Source organism: Paramisgurnus dabryanus, chromosome 4 (assembly GCF_030506205.2).
Source record: "Paramisgurnus dabryanus chromosome 4, PD_genome_1.1, whole genome shotgun sequence".
Lineage (NCBI taxonomy): Eukaryota > Metazoa > Chordata > Actinopteri > Cypriniformes > Cobitidae > Paramisgurnus > Paramisgurnus dabryanus.
This window is the reverse complement of record NC_133340.1, coordinates 503467-522212: the sequence shown is the minus strand read 5'-3', so window position 1 is coordinate 522212 and position 18746 is coordinate 503467. Positions and strand designations below refer to the sequence as shown.

At 36.2% G+C, this 18746-nt stretch overlaps 1 protein-coding gene and 1 long non-coding RNA gene across 3 annotated transcripts in view; both read right to left on the bottom strand.

Annotated features, from left to right (window-relative positions):
* Positions 1–16821, bottom strand: part of LOC135785885 (adipose-secreted signaling protein-like) — a 260005-nt gene extending 243184 nt beyond the window's left edge. The window contains exons 1-6 of one of the 2 annotated variants that reach the window (XR_010546728.2): positions 16769–16821; positions 14034–14136; positions 12748–12884; positions 12481–12631; positions 11593–11718; positions 2434–3687 (exon numbers count right to left, since the gene is read on the bottom strand). Coding sequence is in view for 1 of the 2 variants with exons in the window: in XM_065295513.2 (XP_065151585.1) it covers positions 3590–3687; positions 11593–11718; positions 12481–12631; positions 12748–12884; positions 14034–14052 (531 nt within the window). In the remaining variant the exon portion in view is untranslated. Of the gene's footprint in view, positions 1–993; positions 3688–11592; positions 11719–12480; positions 12632–12747; positions 12885–14033; positions 14137–16768 lie in introns of those variants that run through there. The other variant, XM_065295513.2, reaches the window with a different exon arrangement.
* An 838-nt stretch (positions 16822–17659) lies between these two features.
* On the bottom strand, positions 17660–18520 carry LOC135786161 (uncharacterized). The gene is made up of 2 exons (XR_010546875.2): positions 18255–18520; positions 17660–17832 (listed from the first exon to the last, which is right to left on the bottom strand). It is a non-coding gene; the product is annotated as an uncharacterized lncRNA (long non-coding RNA).
* Positions 18521–18746: the final 226 nt, after the last annotated feature.

The following is an 18746-nucleotide window of genomic DNA, read 5'->3' as shown; positions in this document are numbered from 1 at the left end:
GGCACTAACAACCATGCCAGGCTCAAAATTGCTTAAATCACCTTTCTTTACCATTCTGCCATTCAGTTTGGAGTTCAGGAGATTGTATTGACCAGGAGCACACCCCTAAATGCATTGAAGCAACTGCCATGTGATTGGTTGATTAGATAATTGCATTAATGAGAAATTGAACAGGTGTTCCTAATAATCCTTTAGGTGAGTGTATGTTACTTACTGGCAACAGTTTGTTTAGAAGTTAAATGAACATTAAACATTAACAAGTCTTTATTTTTCTGCCATTAAAAAGGAAAAAAGAAGAAGAACAAGTCTTTATCCTTGCAGAAAAGCTAAAATAACAGCATTAACATTCTGGGAACCAAAATCAGAAGGAAAAACAGAAATAGACTGATGAGAATTTCTGGTCCCTAGAATGCTTTGCATGAGGCTGTAATTTTATAGTTTTATTCTGTAAAGATAAAAACTTGTTAATGTTTAATGTTCATTTAACTTTGAACAGACTGTAGCCAGTAAAGAACATACATTTAAATCTACAGTAAGTTACATGCAAACAGCATTTTTTACAGTGACCCGATTAACCGATTTTGCAGAAGTTTTCATAGAAGACGTCTGTTGTTATCAATGAAATCCATTATTTAAATAAAGAAACAAGTAAATCCAGCTTACACACCATATGTTGAACATTTTCAACTCATCAGCAACATCATCCTTCTCTGTTGTGTATTTTGTGGAAATATAGGCAACAGCTCCACTTAGTGTTGATATATGGTGCTTGTATCATTGCTGCTTTCTATTTAAAGACAAAGACTAGGCAAAATAATATTTCCACACATAAAAATTTGTGTTACTTACTTTAACTTGTCACTGTAGCCAATTGGTAAAGGTTTGCACGAGGAAGACGGATTTAGAAACTGGAGAGTAAATCACACATCCACACAATATAATGCCTATATTCATTTTAATGTAGGCTATTCATTTTTAAAAGTTTTTACATTTATCTTACAACATCTCAATATTTACTTAAGATTTATCTTGAGTAAAAAGATCTTATTGTGCCTTGCATTTACTGTAACTTCATCATATTCCTCTAATAAAGAGAGGCCCTTTCTCTGCAACTGTCAGAATGTCAGTGTTATCTTTAAAAGATAAGGATTTCTACCTTTCATGTGAATTATTTTTAGATTGGGTTCTTTGAAAAATCTCTGAGGATGAATTTTCATGTTCACTTTCAGTAAAGCCTTATTACACTCCTAAAATCCATTTCTTTCCAAAGCCATTATGTTTTCTTGAAAGGAAATAAATGAGACTGTGACAACATTTTAAAAAGATAGTGTTTGTATTTGTTGTTATCTTTTATGTATTATTATCAGTTCCAGTATTTACTTTGGACTAAACTGATTGGTCCAAATTGCTTGTACCCATGTTCACAAGAAAACTACACTCTAAAAATGGCTGGGTTATTTTTGACCCATAATGGGTAAATATTGGACAGAACACACTGATGGGTTAAAATTAACCCTTTTTAGAGTATACTAAACTATTGATGAGAAAAAAGACTATGTTAAGAGCTGCTATGCCAGCACATTTAGATACTTGTTCTCTTGTCATATATTAAAGGCAGGGTGCATGATCTCTGAACGCCAATGTTGACATTTGAAATCACCTAAACATACACACCCCTACCCCAATAGAATCTGGACCTTCTTTAGATAGACCCGCCCCACACATACGCAACCCAGGCAATGGTGTTGGTTAGTAGACACGCCCCTTAGTGCTGATTGGCTACAAGTGTGTTTTGGTAGTTGGCCCGACCCCCTTTTCCAAAGTGTTTTTCAAAAATCATGCACCCCTCCTTTAATTGCTTTAAGCTTAACCATATTGGTGTGAATTATCCTGTACGGTACTATAGGCCAGGATCATTTTATTTTGTGCACTACTCTACTGTCTTGGTATGCTAAATGGGTATCATAAATAACAAGCGAAGAAGAATGATACATACATATTTGTGATTTTACACTTTCTTCTATGTTGATAATTACTGGTGTGCCAAGCATTCATCAAAATAGTTTATGTATAGGACACTTAAAGGTGCAGTTTGTAAATTTTAGCGCCATCAAATTGCAACCAACAGCTCATTTCACAGCTCACCCCTTGCTTTTGAAACGCATGGTAGTCGACACAGGACAATCATGTCATTGTTGGAGACAACTTAATAAAAAAGTTTGTCCGTTAAGAGCTTCTGTAGAAACATGGCGGCACAAAATGGCGAATTCCATGTAAGGGGACCCTCGGTGTATGTAGATAAAAATATCTCATTCTGAGGTAATAAAAACTTAACGGTTCATTATCAAAGGTCTTTATACACCCCTGATAATATAGTTTTGTATATTATTTAGCATTTCTGTCAAGAGATCTTCTAAATATTACACACTGCACCTTTAAGCATGTGATGTGCAGAAATGTGTTAGTGGAAAATAATTTTAAAGAGCATTTCAGGATAAGGACGACATATGTGGCCCCATCTATGAAACCCAGGTCAAAGTCTTAATCTAACTATACAAAAAAGCATCAAAGCTTGATATCAATATCAATATTATATTAATGTTCTGTACATTATGTAGGATGATATGTAAGAAACATTAAATCATAAAAAAATTGCTTTAGCTGGGTCTTTACAGATTGAGTCACATATTTAATACACATGTTGATAGCAAAAAAAATGTAACCATTGTTAAGTATGTCATAATGTTGACATTAATGGGCATTTAAGTGGGAGGGGGAAATCCTGCTAAGCTTTATTGTGAGTTGGGTTAGAAGCATAAAAAGTGCACAGTTTTTCTTTGTCTATTTCATTTTAAAGTCACTTAAAGAGGGCATATTATGACACTTTTTAAAGATGTAAAATACGTCTTTGGTGTCCCCAGGGTGTATATGTAAAGTTATAGCTCAAAATACCACACAGATAATTTATTATAACATGTTAAAATTGCCACTAAAAGCGAGCAAAATGTGCTGTTTTGGGTGTGTCATTTTAAATGCAAATATGCTGAAAAAAAATGCAAACACTGATCGCCATAATAGTGGTTGTTGACATTGAAATTCAACTGTGCTCTCAATAATTTTTGGATAGTGCAGATTAAGGGGCAGTATTATTGTAAGACTCGCTTTCACATTTTCTATGTTAGTAGAAGCACTGGGGACACAATTATAGCAACTTCAAAGATTTTCATGATATGTCCCCTTTAGGTTTCCGATTGTCTATGTACTGTAAAAGCATAGTCAATGTGAGGACAGACATGACACAAGACAACAAACCTGCCTTTGGCATTGCACTTCTCATTATCTCTTACTTTCCCATACATTCCCATAAAAAACAATGAGTTTCACAACTTTGCTGAAAGCTATAAGTTTGGACTGAATATGTGGCCAGTGATTAATGCTTTATTTTTGTGTTTGTGCAGAAAGCCATCAGTAGATCCTGTGATCTTGCAGGAGGGGCTGGGGATGAGTCGGTTTCTCCATATCTAATGCACAATCACAAGTCCATTAATTTCTGTTTATTTTCATTCCCACAGAAAGTAAACAGCTTCAGTCACATCTTCTTGGTGTCATTATTTTTGGAGGCCACTTGCTTTTCTTCTCCAATACAGTGCACACCGTCAAGTAACATTGGGGTCCCATGGTGACGCTCTGTAAAAGAAAAGCGGTACATGTAGTTGTATTGTACGACAAGTGATGGTTTTTACCTCTTCAAAAACTTCTTAATAATAAAAATTCTGTGTCAAAATGAGGACATTTCAAGAATTCACCTGTTTAAAGATTTGACTTGCTGTCTAACATAGAGGGGTGGTTTCCCGGACAGGGATTAGACAAAATTTCCATGATTTTAACTCTTTAATTGCCAAGTTCATAAGTGATGTCATTGATTTGGGGAAAAAACACACAAATTAACATATTTTCAAAACAAAAAGTGAATGTAGACTGTTTTTTTTCCTTTTTCACAGTCTTGGGCATGCCAAAGATTGGTAAAAACATTGGCTTTGATGCATTTTTAGTTTTTGTGCTCTCTCTCTCTCTCTCTCTCTCTCGCTCTCTCTCGCTAATATGCTGTTATAGTCCATATAACTCAATGTACAAGCCAGATATTAAGGTCTTTTTTTGCACAGGCCTACAAAAGGGTTAAAGGAAAAACCGTCAACAGTCAAGAATACATGATAATAAGGTGGCATGGCTTTGCAATCAAAAAATGTTGTTATAATGGAAGGCAATGGGGCAAAAAAGCCACGAACAACTAATTAGGGAGAAAAAATTAAAACTGATGCTGCACAAAAACTTCAAAGCCAATGTTTTTACCCATCTTTGACAAGCCCAAGACTGTGAAAAAGGTTAAAACAAAATCCAGTCCACAATCACTTTTTATATTGAAAATCTGTAATTTTGTGTGTGTTTTTTCATCAAATCAGTGACACCACTTATGAACTTGGCAATTGAAGAGTTAAAATCATGGAAATTTTGTAAGCATTTGGTAGTTTTGATTAGTACTGAGGGTGATTAAAGCTGTAGTCTACGATGTTGAAAATCGGTCGAGAAAGCCTGAGACGGTTAGTAAGTTTTAAAAAACTCATCCCGCCCCTCTGTGCTACCTGATCCCTCCCACCGGGAAAGACCTGAACAACGTCACTCATTCAAGCTGTGATCACTGGTAGTAAACATCCGAACAGAGATTTACCGAGCAGTAAACACATAAAGCCTTTAAGGAATGAACAATTACAATTATGATTGTAATCTCAAAAAGGGAAGAAAACACTAACGCGTACCTTCTCAGGAACTGTCCCACAACTGTGGAATGATCTGCCGGTCGTGTCTGCCGGCACTTATGTATTGCTGTTCTTATGTTGCCATAATTGCTTCTATTGTTTACCTCACTTGTAAGTCGCTTTGGACAAAAGCGTCTGCTAAATGACTAAATGTAAATGTAAATGTAATTGACGTTATTTACTTTCACAACAACGTTTCCCCTCCTGAGCTTCAAGAAATGACTTTATATAATTACTTTGACCCGTGATACGCGATGCTAAACGGCTAACATTCCAATGCCGACCGGCAGCATGAGCATGTTGTCAGATTGATAATAATATATTTATGTAACACCTCACACAATCTTTGTAAATATTATTATTTTGACCCGTGATACGCGATGCTAAACGGCTAACAATCCGATGCCGACCGGCAGCATGAGCATGTTGTCAGATTGATAATAATATATTTATGTAACACCTCACACAATCTTCGTAAATATAATTATTTTGACCCGTGATACGCGATGCTAAACGGCTAACATTCCAATGCCGACCGGCAGCATGAGCATGTTGTCAGATTGATAATACTATATTTATGTAACACCTCACACAATCTTCGTAAATATAATTATTTTGACCCGTGATACGCGATGCTAAACGGCTAACAATCCGATGCCGACCGGCAGCATGAGCATGTTGTCAGATTGATAATACTATATTTATGTAACACCTCACACAATCTTCGTAAATATAATTATTTTGACCCGTGATACGCGATGCTAAACGGCTAACAATCCGATGCCGACCGGCAGCATGAGCATGTTGTCAGATTGATAATAATATATTTATGTAACACCTCACACAATCTTCGTAAATATAATTATTTTGACCCGTGATACGCGATGCTAAACGGCTAACAATCCGATGCCGACCGGCAGCATGAGCATGTTGTCAGATTGATAATAATATATTTATGTAACACCTCACACAATCTTCGTAAATATAATTATTTTGACCCGTGATACGCGATGCTAAACGGCTAACAATCCGATGCCGACCGGCAGCATGAGCATGTTGTCAGATTGATAATAATATATTTATGTAACACCTCACACAATCTTCGTAAATATAATTATTTTGACCCGTGATACGCGATGCTAAATGGCTAACATTCCAATGCCGACCGGCAGCATGAGCATGTTGTCAGATTGATAATACTATATTTATGTAACACCTCACACAATCTTCGTAAATATAATTATTTTGACCCGTGATACGCGATGCTAAACGGCTAACATTCCAATGCCGACCGGCAGCATGAGCATGTTGTCAGATTGATAATACTATATTTATGTAACACCTCACACAATCTTTGTAAATATTATTATTTTGACCCGTGATACGCGATGCTAAACGGCTAACAATCCGATGCCGACCGGCAGCATGAGCATGTTGTCAGATTGATAATAATATATTTATATAACACCTCACACAATCTTCGTAAATATAATTATTTTGACCCGTGATACGCGATGCTAAATGGCTAACATTCCAATGCCGACCGGCAGCATGAGCATGTTGTCAGATTGATAATACTATATTTATGTAACACCTCACACAATCTTCGTAAATATAATTATTTTGACCCGTGATACGCGATGCTAAACGGCTAACATTCCAATGCCGACCGGCAGCATGAGCATGTTGTCAGATTGATAATAATATATTTATGTAACACCTCACACAATCTTCGTAAATATAATTATTTTGACCCGTGATACGCGATGCTAAACGGCTAACATTCCGATGCCGACCGGCAGCATGAGCATGTTGTCAGATTGATAATACTATATTTATGTAACACCTCACACAATCTTCGTAAATATAATTATTTTGACCCGTGATACGCGATGCTAAACGGCTAACAATCCGATGCCGACCGGCAGCATGAGCATGTTGTCAGATTGATAATACTATATTTATGTAACACCTCACACAATCTTCGTAAATATAATTATTTTGACCCGTGATACGCGATGCTAAACGGCTAACAATCCGATGCCGACCGGCAGCATGAGCATGTTGTCAGATTGATAATAATATATTTATGTAACACCTCACACAATCTTCGTAAATATAATTATTTTGACCCGTGATACGCGATGCTAAATGGCTAACATTCCAATGCCGACCGGCAGCATGAGCATGTTGTCAGATTGATAATACTATATTTATGTAACACCTCACACAATCTTCGTAAATATAATTATTTTGACCCGTGATACGCGATGCTAAACGGCTAACATTCCAATGCCGACCGGCAGCATGAGCATGTTGTCAGATTGATAATAATATATTTATGTAACACCTCACACAATCTTCGTAAATATAATTATTTTGACCCGTGATACGCGATGCTAAACGGCTAACATTCCGATGCCGACCGGCAGCATGAGCATGTTGTCAGATTGATAATACTATATTTATGTAACACCTCACACAATCTTCGTAAATATAATTATTTTGACCCGTGATACGCGATGCTAAACGGCTAACAATCCGATGCCGACCGGCAGCATGAGCATGTTGTCAGATTGATAATACTATATTTATGTAACACCTCACACAATCTTCGTAAATATAATTATTTTGACCCGTGATACGCGATGCTAAACGGCTAACAATCCGATGCCGACCGGCAGCATGAGCATGTTGTCAGATTGATAATAATATATTTATGTAACACCTCACACAATCTTCGTAAATATAATTATTTTGACCCGTGATACGCGATGCTAAACGGCTAACAATCCGATGCCGACCGGCAGCATGAGCATGTTGTCAGATTGATAATAATATATTTATGTAACACCTCACACAATCTTCGTAAATATAATTATTTTGACCCGTGATACGCGATGCTAAATGGCTAACATTCCAATGCCGACCGGCAGCATGAGCATGTTGTCAGATTGATAATACTATATTTATGTAACACCTCACACAATCTTCGTAAATATAATTATTTTGACCCGTGATACACGATGCTAAACGGCTAACATTCCAATGCCGACCGGCAGCATGAGCATGTTGTCAGATTGATAATACTATATTTATGTAACACCTCACACAATCTTTGTAAATATTATTATTTTGACCCGTGATACGCGATGCTAAACGGCTAACAATCCGATGCCGACCGGCAGCATGAGCATGTTGTCAGATTGATAATAAAATATTTATGTAACACCTCACACAATCTTCGTAAATATAATTATTTTGACCCGTGATACGCGATGCTAAACGGCTAACAATCCGATGCCGACCGGCAGCATGAGCATGTTGTCAGATTGATAATAATATATTTATGTAACACCTCACACAATCTTTGTAAATATAATTACTTTGACCCGTGATACGCGATGCTAAACGGCTAACAATCCGATGCCGACCGGCAGCATGAGCATGTTGTCAGATTGATAATAATATATTTATGTAACACCTCACACAATCTTCGTAAATATAATTATTTTGACCCGTGATACGCGATGCTAAACGGCTAACAATCCGATGCCGACCGGCAGCATGAGCATGTTGTCAGATTGATAATAATATATTTATGTAACACCTCACACAATCTTCGTAAATATAATTATTTTGACCCGTGATACGCGATGCTAAATGGCTAACATTCCAATGCCGACCGGCAGCATGAGCATGTTGTCAGATTGATAATACTATATTTATGTAACACCTCACACAATCTTCGTAAATATAATTATTTTGACCCGTGATACGCGATGCTAAACTGCTAACATTCCAATGCCGACCGGCAGCATGAGCATGTTGTCAGATTGATAATACTATATTTATGTAACACCTCACACAATCTTCGTAAATATAATTATTTTGACCCGTGATACGCGATGCTAAACGGCTAACAATCCAATGCCGACCGGCAGCATGAGCATGTTGTCAGATTGATAATAATATATTTATGTAACACCTCACACAATCTTTGTAAATATTATTATTTTGACCCGTGATACGCGATGCTAAACGGCTAACATTCCAATGCCGACCGGCAGCATGAGCATGTTGTCAGATTGATAATACTATATTTATGCAACACCTCACACAATCTTTGTAAATATAATTACTTTGACCCGTGATACGCGATGCTAAACGGCTAACAATCCGATGCCGACCGGCAGCATGAGCATGTTGTCAGATTGATAATAATATATTTATGTAACACCTCACACAATCTTCGTAAATATAATTATTTTGACCCGTGATACGCAATGCTAAACGGCTAACATTCCAATGCCGACCGGCAGCATGAGCATGTTGTCAGATTGATAATACTATATTTATGTAACACCTCACACAATCTTTGTAAATATTATTATTTTGACCCGTGATACGCGATGCTAAACGGCTAACATTCCAATGCCGACCGGCAGCATGAGCATGTTGTCAGATTGATAATACTATATTCATGTAACACCTCACACAATCTTTGTAAATATAATTACTTTGACCCGTGATATGCGATGCTAAACGGGTAACATTCCAATGACGACCGGCAGCATGAGCATGTTGTCAGATTGATAATACTATATTTATGTAACACCTCACACAATCTTTGTAAATATTATTATTTTGACCCGTGATACGCGATGCTAAACGGCTAACATTCCAATGCCGACCGGCAGCATGAGCATGTTGTCGGATTGATAATACTATATTTATGTAACACCTCACACAATCTTTGTAAATATAATTACTTTGACCCGTGATATGCGATGCTAAACGGGTAACATTCCAATGACGACCGGCAGCATGAGCATGTTGTCAGATTGATAATACTATATTTATGTAACACCTCACACAATCTTTGTAAATATAATTACTTTGACCCGTGATATGCGATGCTAAACGGGTAACATTCCAATGACGACCGGCAGCATGAACATGTTGTCAGACTGATAAAAAGATATTTATGTAACACCTCACACAATAAAAGCATAAATAAGTGCGTACCTGTTCAACAAAAAGTCTGCCGTGTCGGAGTCGGTTTTCAGCCCCAAATCTCCCTGAAGCTTCGTCCAACGGTCAACCCTATATTGATTCTACTTAGAGTCCGGCGTTTTTCAAATTTTTTAACCTCTGCTCTTTCTTCAACAGACTTCCTTTTTCTTCCAACCTTTATTGTAGGGACAAGCAGGGGCTGCTTGCTGCTGTCGTTTAGTTTTTTTTCCATTAGTGAGATGTTGCTGCTCCGCTAGCTACCACACACTGACACAAATTTCATGTCGCAGGCAGGAGAGGGGCGGGGTGGTGTGCGATGGGGTGGAGACGCGAGCACGAGGTGGATTTTCAAATGTAGCAGGGATTGGACGAGAGCAGTTAACCAATGTAAGCTGTCCGGCCGGACAGTTTACATTGGTCAACTTATCTGCTACCACACACCCAATAGACTGAATGGATTTTTAAAATTCTTTTTTCTCTTCATATTGTTAGGATTTTACTGTAGAACCATAACCAGCATCTAAACGAGGTTATTAATAATGAACAATCTTTGAAATCGTAGACCATAGCTTTAACAGATTTGTGAAATAAAAAATTGAAAAATATTCATCTGATACATTTTTACAGCCGTTTAATTTAGGGGCTTTTTTGTTCACGAACAACCCGAAAGAGTAGTAAATTTGCCCACCGTATATTGTTAAGTTTTTGAAATATTTCAAAGCATTTTCTCAAAATATGTGTCAATATTTGTCAAGATTTGTCACCAAAAATCATTCCATTTGATGAAACACAGAGAAAATTGTGGCCAAATTAACACATAAAAAAAATGGCCAAAATACCCTCAACAACCCATAAGGGTTAAGCTAATCTCTGTCCAGGAAACCACCCCAGAAGGTTTAAGGCCCGTCTCCTTCCAACCATTATACTTAATAATAAAGGTAAAGATAATGAAGTCTTTAATCAGTAGATTGTAAAATGATGTGAAACAAAAGATGAGATTTATAAATGCATGCAGACCGTAGGTGGCGGTATGTGGTCTTCACATCTGCATGACATTAAAAATGAAAGAACATCAATGTCTGTTCAAATATGAACAGGAACGTAACATAAATAATGAACAATACAGAAAACATACAAATAAAAGATGATCAAGATAAAAACGATCTGAGAGGCAAGAATATGGTGATTAAAACATTATCACATGGAAAACTATAGTAGATACCGTATTATAGTAAACTGTTATAATATTTTACGACAACCGTTGTCTACCCAGAAAGCACTATGCGCAAAACATAATGGCAGCAATTAAAATATTTAATGTTTTTCTATCAATGCATTTTAGTAGTAGAAGCCAAATACTTGTATTTAAGTATATAAGTCTTCATACTCTGTACCCTTTGAATCATGGGTGGGCTTTCCTGGTCATGTAGGGGCACTGTCCTGTCAAGTTTAGCTTTAACTCTAATCAAAAAATTGTTCAGGTGTTTTGATTAGGGTTGGAGCTAAATTTGCAGGATAGTGGCCCTTCAGGAACAGGAATGCCATCCCTTGCTTTAAATCCACAAGTAACATTTTTAGTAAGGGCTACCATACTTGACCTCATGCCACTTTGTTTCAAAATCATATTTGAGAACAGTCATTATTATTTCAATTCTGTTTATTGATGCAAGTGGTGTGTATATATATATATATATATTGCATACTTCACCTAAAATATGAAAGACATGTAATCTGTCACCAGCTGGAGTGTGTAATATCTCACCCATGACTCTGGCTTGTAATCTAACTTTGACACTGCTATCCCTTCTGCTCCGGTTGACCAGCGTGAGCTCCTCCTGTACCACTCCTTCCTGCTTGGCAATGTACTCACAAACCACCCTCACGCCTCCTTAAAACAGCAGGGAAGAGGAAAGAGGTTTTGGAAAGGGCATATGGATAGGGTTGGTAACATGGATAAAAGGTTTAAAAGCATCATATGATTTTAAAGGATAATTTTTATTGATGGCAGAGTGCATGCATACCCTATTAGATCCCCTATTATAAACCCAGATATAGTAAATCTGCAGTGAGATTCAACTGGGGGGAAAATGACACCACTATAAACATGCTAAGTGAGTATCGGCTAATGGAGAGATCGATGAGTGGCTGAAATACGAGTGTGTGACTATTGATTGTAGTATGATGTCTTACTACCAGTCATAGTTACAAATAAATTTAAATCCGATGAACCACTTTGATAGCTTTGGTGATTTTACTGCCTTTTTCAAATTAATTGTTTTTTATTGCTTCCTTTCTAGCTGCAATTTTCTAGTTCACATTAAATCAAGGTAATTTCTTCTTCCTAATTGAGTCACAAAAGCCTACAGATCCTAACTGCTATCACAAAGGTGGCTAATTCAATTTCAAACACCTGGGAGACCCGACAGTTCCAATCTGTTCATAACCTTTGTACTCTTGAGCAAAGCGATAAACCCTGCTTGCTGCGGTGAAAGTCTCTATGTAATAAATGTACAAAGTGCCTAGCTATAGTATGCAAATCATTTTTTATGCTTCAGTGACTTCTGTGATTAAAACATCTCTCAGTAGAATAAGTAAGGCTATTCAAAACCTTAGTCACAGATGACAAAAGACCTCCGCAAAAAATGCATACCCTCAGGCTGCGGTGTGATGCACGTTGCACGAAGGCGTGGTCGTGCCGAAGTACGAAGTGCGGGGGAAAGAGTGACATCTTTGCCCATAGTAGGGACTTGCGGTAAAGAGAAGATAATTTCATATTTGTGATGGCTCCTTAAGAATCCCACCTGTAATTAAAATTCACATTATTCCAGATTTCTAGGATGCATATTATCTTACAATATAAGATTGTATATAATATAATCTGTTTTTAACTCAAAATTTGAACAAGTGCCCCCTTCACCTTTACAAGATATGCACCATCAGGCTCTGGCAAAGCAGTGATGATTTTTTCCTGAGTCTTTCCATCACAACTGTTATTAATGGGGGCATCTTCCTCATGGTCAGGGAAACGAACTACTCCACCTTTTGAAGTGGAGCCTGGTGGAGGGACAGCAAGGGAGGAGGTGAGATCACAGAGATAGATACTGGACAAGAAGTTACATGCTGAGATGATAAATCTACAAACAGCCGACAGTGTGGGAGAGTTGTTGGAACAAACACAATACTGTAAGTGTTAAAATAGGAGACAAAGGCTAGATTTACACTTCAAATATTGATGCCCAATTCCGATTTGTTATCCGATTTCTTTGACGACCGGGTCAGGTCGGCTCATTTGCCAGCATCACATTTTTCGCAATACGTCTTGAGATGGGAATATCCAAGGTTATCTCACGAGAATTCAGACATATTTTACGAGTTGGCTAATTTGTATTAATTCATACGACCACCTTCGTAAGGTTTTGTACGATTTGCCTTGACCCCTGTGACGTTGGGGTTAGGTGCGGAGTTAGGGATTCGATTTTGTTGTTGCTTTATTTATGAAAATCCTACCTTTTTGCACTTCATTACTTTGTATGAGTTCATCCGAATTATCCAACTCGTAAAATATATATGAAGAGTTTCGTTGCAAAACGAGATAACTCCGTTTTTAACATTTTTGTCAAAACATGTTTATTATTATGTAATCATGTTATTATTTTGTTTATGGTACTATACTTAGCTGTATTTCTTAAGTTATGGAGGTTTAAATCAAAACAAACCAACTGCAGTTGAATTGATATTGATTGGAATGCACAACCAAAAAACGAGATTTCTGAAAAATAAAAAATAAAAACGTTTTGCAACGAAACTCTTCATATGTACAAATTATTGTGAGATCAGGCTGCAATATCCCGTCTGTCTGCTTATATTGTGGACGTGAATGCATTTATCTGATTCATATCCGATTGATTTCCACATATGAATGAGGCCTGAAACCAATCGGAGAAAGTCGGAATCTATGTGCTTTTTTCCTGTTTACATGTTCGTGGCTCATATCCGATCTGAGCCATATGGGGGAAAACAAATCGAAATTGAGTCACTTTAAATGCAGCCAAATTGAAAGAGTCTCGACATCACTAATGTATAAATACAAAAAGCACATTTATATGAGATTGTAATGTTAAATGTCCAACAAGCTGCATGTATGTTTGCAAGCTTTGCGTACTAATATACATACATATTCAGAAAAGCATATGAAATACTGACTTTTCCTTCCTGTTGCCATGTTGACATAAGGCCAGGGAAATCCAGGGGTGACTGACGTCAATGAGATATCATCTCTTAATAACAGACACTAAAAGACAGATCCCTGTGGTAGACAGAAAACAGACGCCTCTGAGTCTTGTTACACAATCTAATATCCTGTGCTACAAGCACAAAAACTGATGATTACTGGAAGATGATTACTGGATGATTAACTGAAAATTAGTGTTAATGACATATTTTTTTACCCAAGATGACTACAAAAGTTGCATCTGACCTCTTTATTGCTTTATTTTTAGAAACAACATCAAAGAAATAATTTGTACAACCATTATTACATGCAATATACAGCCCTTAAAAATACATTACGGAATTATGATTTTCCAGGCCCTTCTAAACTATGAGTCAAACAAAGCTAATGGAAACACAGCATCCAGCAGGGGTCTTCAAAAAAAAAAATACTGGCTTATTTTCAACCCTGCAATGGGTCAAAAAGAGACACATTCAACCCGTTGGTAATTAATCCTATGCTGGGCTTTTTTAACCCCTTTTTGGGTAAAATATAAACATTTGCTGGGTTAATTGAACCCTTTTTGAACCAACCTTGGATTGAAAATAACCCAGCATTTTTTTAAGAGTATTAGATAGAAATATATATGATTTGAAACTTGAAAAAAATTGAAAAATGGAAATTTATGAGATTGAATTGGCTTTTAAAGAAAGTTTGATCTACTTAAAAAATACTTCAGTTAGTAACACTTAAAAAAATATGTGTTTTGTCAACTTTTGTCAATTTTTTTTTACTTTACATCGAACATTTTTAGGTGTTACCAAATGAAGTAATTAAACATTTAATTCAATGTTCACTTTTTTTACAGTGTAGATGTTAAATTGAAATTTGATTAATGTTATGATTTATAATTTAACACAGTTACACCACAGAGACATTTGCCGTTACAACATGATCTCATGGAAATCAGTGTTATAGTCACGGAAAATTTTACCACTTTATCCGTGACCATGTCACGGAATTCAGCTTTTTTCCGTGACGGGACCACGGATGTCTTTTCCGTATCACTCCCAAGGATTTCTTGTGTCATTTTATGTATTGTTTTCTCATTGTTTTTTCCTATTTTCAAATCATTGCCACTTGGGGTTAGAGTTAGATTTGGGGTTTGCATTAGGATGTACTTTTATGTTAAGATGTACTTTTATGTATTGGTTTCTACATGTTTGTCTTCCGCTTTCAAAACTATTCTCGCCTGGAGTTGGGGTTAGAGTTGGGGTTAGGGTGTCTAAAAATGTAACAGAAAGTGATTCTAACCCTTACCCCAAGGCGACAAAGGTAAAAAAAATAGGAAAAAACAATGAGAAAAGAATACACAAAATGACACAAGAAATCCGTGGGAGTGACACAGAAAAGACATCCGTGGTCCTGTAACGGAAAAAAGCTGAAAATGTAGTTAAAGAAAAGATTATCTAATTCATTTAATCCTACTTCTACTTTTTTAATTCACTAAGAAGCCTGCATTAACTAAAAAAAGTGAAATTCAAATCAGATTTTATTCTCACATGCAATACTTCTATGTGATCTGATTACGTTTGTCATGGTAAAAAAATAAGCTTTCGCAATATAGGTCTAAACATGGGTCTTATAAAGTGCTTTGAAATCCATGCAGGTTATTTTCCCAACACCTAAATTATTTATTGCTCATCTCAATAGGTATTCTTGATTTGCATTTCATAGTCCTTGCAGTACAGGATTAAAATCCACAGGAAGGAGATCCCCTACACCTGTAATGCGTTATATTCATCATTAGTTGCATCTGAGGTAAATATGTTGGTTAATCATGTCAGTAAATCATCATGAGGTCTAAAGTCAAAGTAATAGCAAGTGTACAGTGTACAGGATACATTTCATTAGACAAAATTAGTGTAAACAACTACACTGCAAGCTATAATCGTTTTAAGTGAAGAATAAGATGTGTGTGTGCGAGTCAGTGTTAAACCTGCCCCCACTTTCTCCTGGTAAATCTATTTGCGGATCATGCACGCAAATGAGATTTCAGGCCCATCCTGATTAATATTGACCCATAAAGCAGGTTCACTTAAAAATTTTTCAGGCAAGGTTATTTCACAGACAGTTCTACCGTCTGTCTCTTAACTCAACACCAGCCCTACCTTTCCAAACCACGTCACATATAATGTCAAGAAAAGCTGTTTATGCAACGATAATCGTTCTTAAATCGGTAAGAAATCGTTGTAAGTTCCTGGAGATGTCACAGAGGAGAGATTTAGCATGGCTCTCCCCAGCGAGCACAAATAAACAAGACAGCATCCGACAAAACAGCATCTCTCCTTTATTATTTATTAAAAGTGCAGCACGCTACTGTATGTTCTCTGTAAACTGTGCGCGTGTCCGTCCGATACAACGTCACTATACATTAAAAGCAGCATGCGCAAGATATGCGTAACATATTGTATAACAATAACACAAGTAATCTACTGTAACGTTTCGTGTCTTTACCTTAAAGATTTTATATTAATGCGGAGAAAAGTCTTCATAAAGATTTCGATGCAGGTTATGCAAGCATGTTTAAATTATGACAGAAGTATGACAGACTGTCAATCAACAAATTCAACATTATGGAAGCAACGCATAGAATATCAGGTTTACCTGCACAGAAAGGAATATTTAACCAAATAAAATGGAAAAATACACGAAAAACGTTGTTTACCTGGAAATGTGGAAACCGTTTGTGGCGATGCTGGATGCGCGCCGTGCCAGTCCGCGTGAACGCAGCGTGCAGTTATGACGCAGAGCAGCGGTCACAGAAAAGGAGTGGCAGCCATTGGTTAGTGATGGTTACTTAATATCTCTCTCCCCCCTCTCGCTCTCTCTTCAAAATTTACTGCCACCAGATTTTCTTTATTCTGGTGGTTAGGTTGAGATGTTCCTCTCCAACCTTTGTTTAAGCACTTCCCTGGTGAAAAAATAGTATGCTAAATATATTTAATTTTGATATACTTAAGTATACTTGCAGTCACACTAATGACCAGTATACTTAAAGTGTGCTATTGATTAGTTTATTTAAAGAGTGCTATTTTGGAACAACTAATTTTGTACTTAATATATTTTAGTTGTATATTAATTGTAACAAAGTACAACTTTAAGTGTATTTAGTGTACTTTTGTGTGCTAAAGTGGAACAACTTTAAGTGTATTTAGTACAATTTAAGTACATGACTGTTTTTGTGCTTAATTCATGCTTGATAAGTGGATTTAGTGTGTGTTTTATTTATGTTAGGAGTACATTACAAATGTATTATGAGTGTCTTGCAAACATACAATCAGCATATCTTAAATAGACTGTTTGCGTACATTCTATATATTTTTGGCCAATCCAAAATTCTAAAAACTGCCCTGGTGAAAAATGAATATGCCAAGTACATTACATTTTGTATACTTTTACATACCTGCAGCTAGATTAGTAATGAGTATACTTCAAGTGCGTTAATAATTAGTTAACTTAAAGAGTGCTATTTTGGGAATAGATTACTTTAGCTGGTAACATAACCAAAATAATTTTTTCCAAATAAATAAAAGCTGATTAAAACAGTCAAAAACAATTCATTTTAAATATATTTAAAATATAGTTTTATTCACAGCATTCAAAGTGTACAGTATTTGCCTAAAAATTGAACAATTACTCATTGAAGAATGTCAAGATGATTGAGTTTACAACGTCTTTCTCTCCCAAATCAACTTTAGTCTGGCAGGTTTTGGTTCAGCCTAAGGAAATCTGAAAAAGAGAGACAATAAGCTCAATTAAAAAGTGTTTAATATTAAAACATTACATTTATTTAAGACTTACTGTATTAAATCTATAGTTTACTGGCAGAGATTGTATAGCAGATATATTTTTACCTAAACTAGAGCTTGACTTAAATGTCATCATATATATTAAGGGGCGGTTTCCCAGACAGGAATTAGACTAGTCCTAGACTAAAATAAATGTAAGAGCTGTCCAAACTGAAAACAACTTGCTCTGACATATCTTAAAATACATCAGTGCCCATTGTTTTACATCGTTATGCACATAAGTAATGTTTTTAGTAAGGCATGTTTGTTAAAACTATCCTAATTAAACTAAGGTCTAGTCCTGGATAAAGCTAATCCCTGTCCGGGAAACCACCCCTAAGAGTTTTCATTATAATGTCTTGCCTATATGGGCTGCAAAATCCTCCTTACATAAAATACTTCAGCTCCTAAAGAAAGATTTTATTGTATTAAATTTAAATGTAAAAATTGTCAGAAAGAAAATGCAACAAGCAGACATTTGGGTGTTTCCTGGAAAGGGATTATCTTAAAACAGGACTAGGCCTTAGTTTAATTAAGAAATATAACCAGTTTCAAAAAACATGCCTTAAAGGAATATTCCATTTTCTTAAAAGAAAAATCCAGATAATTCACTCACCACCATGTCATCCAAAATGTTGATGTCTTTCTTTGATCAGTCGAGAAGAAATAATGTTTTTTGAGGAAAACATTGCAGGATTTTTCTCATTTTAATGGACTTTAATGGACACCACCACTTAACACTTAACTCAACACTTAACATTTTTTTTCAATAGAGTTTCAAAGGACTATAAACGATCCCAAACGAGGCATAAGGGTCTTATCTAGCAAAACGATTTTCATTTTTGACAATAAAAA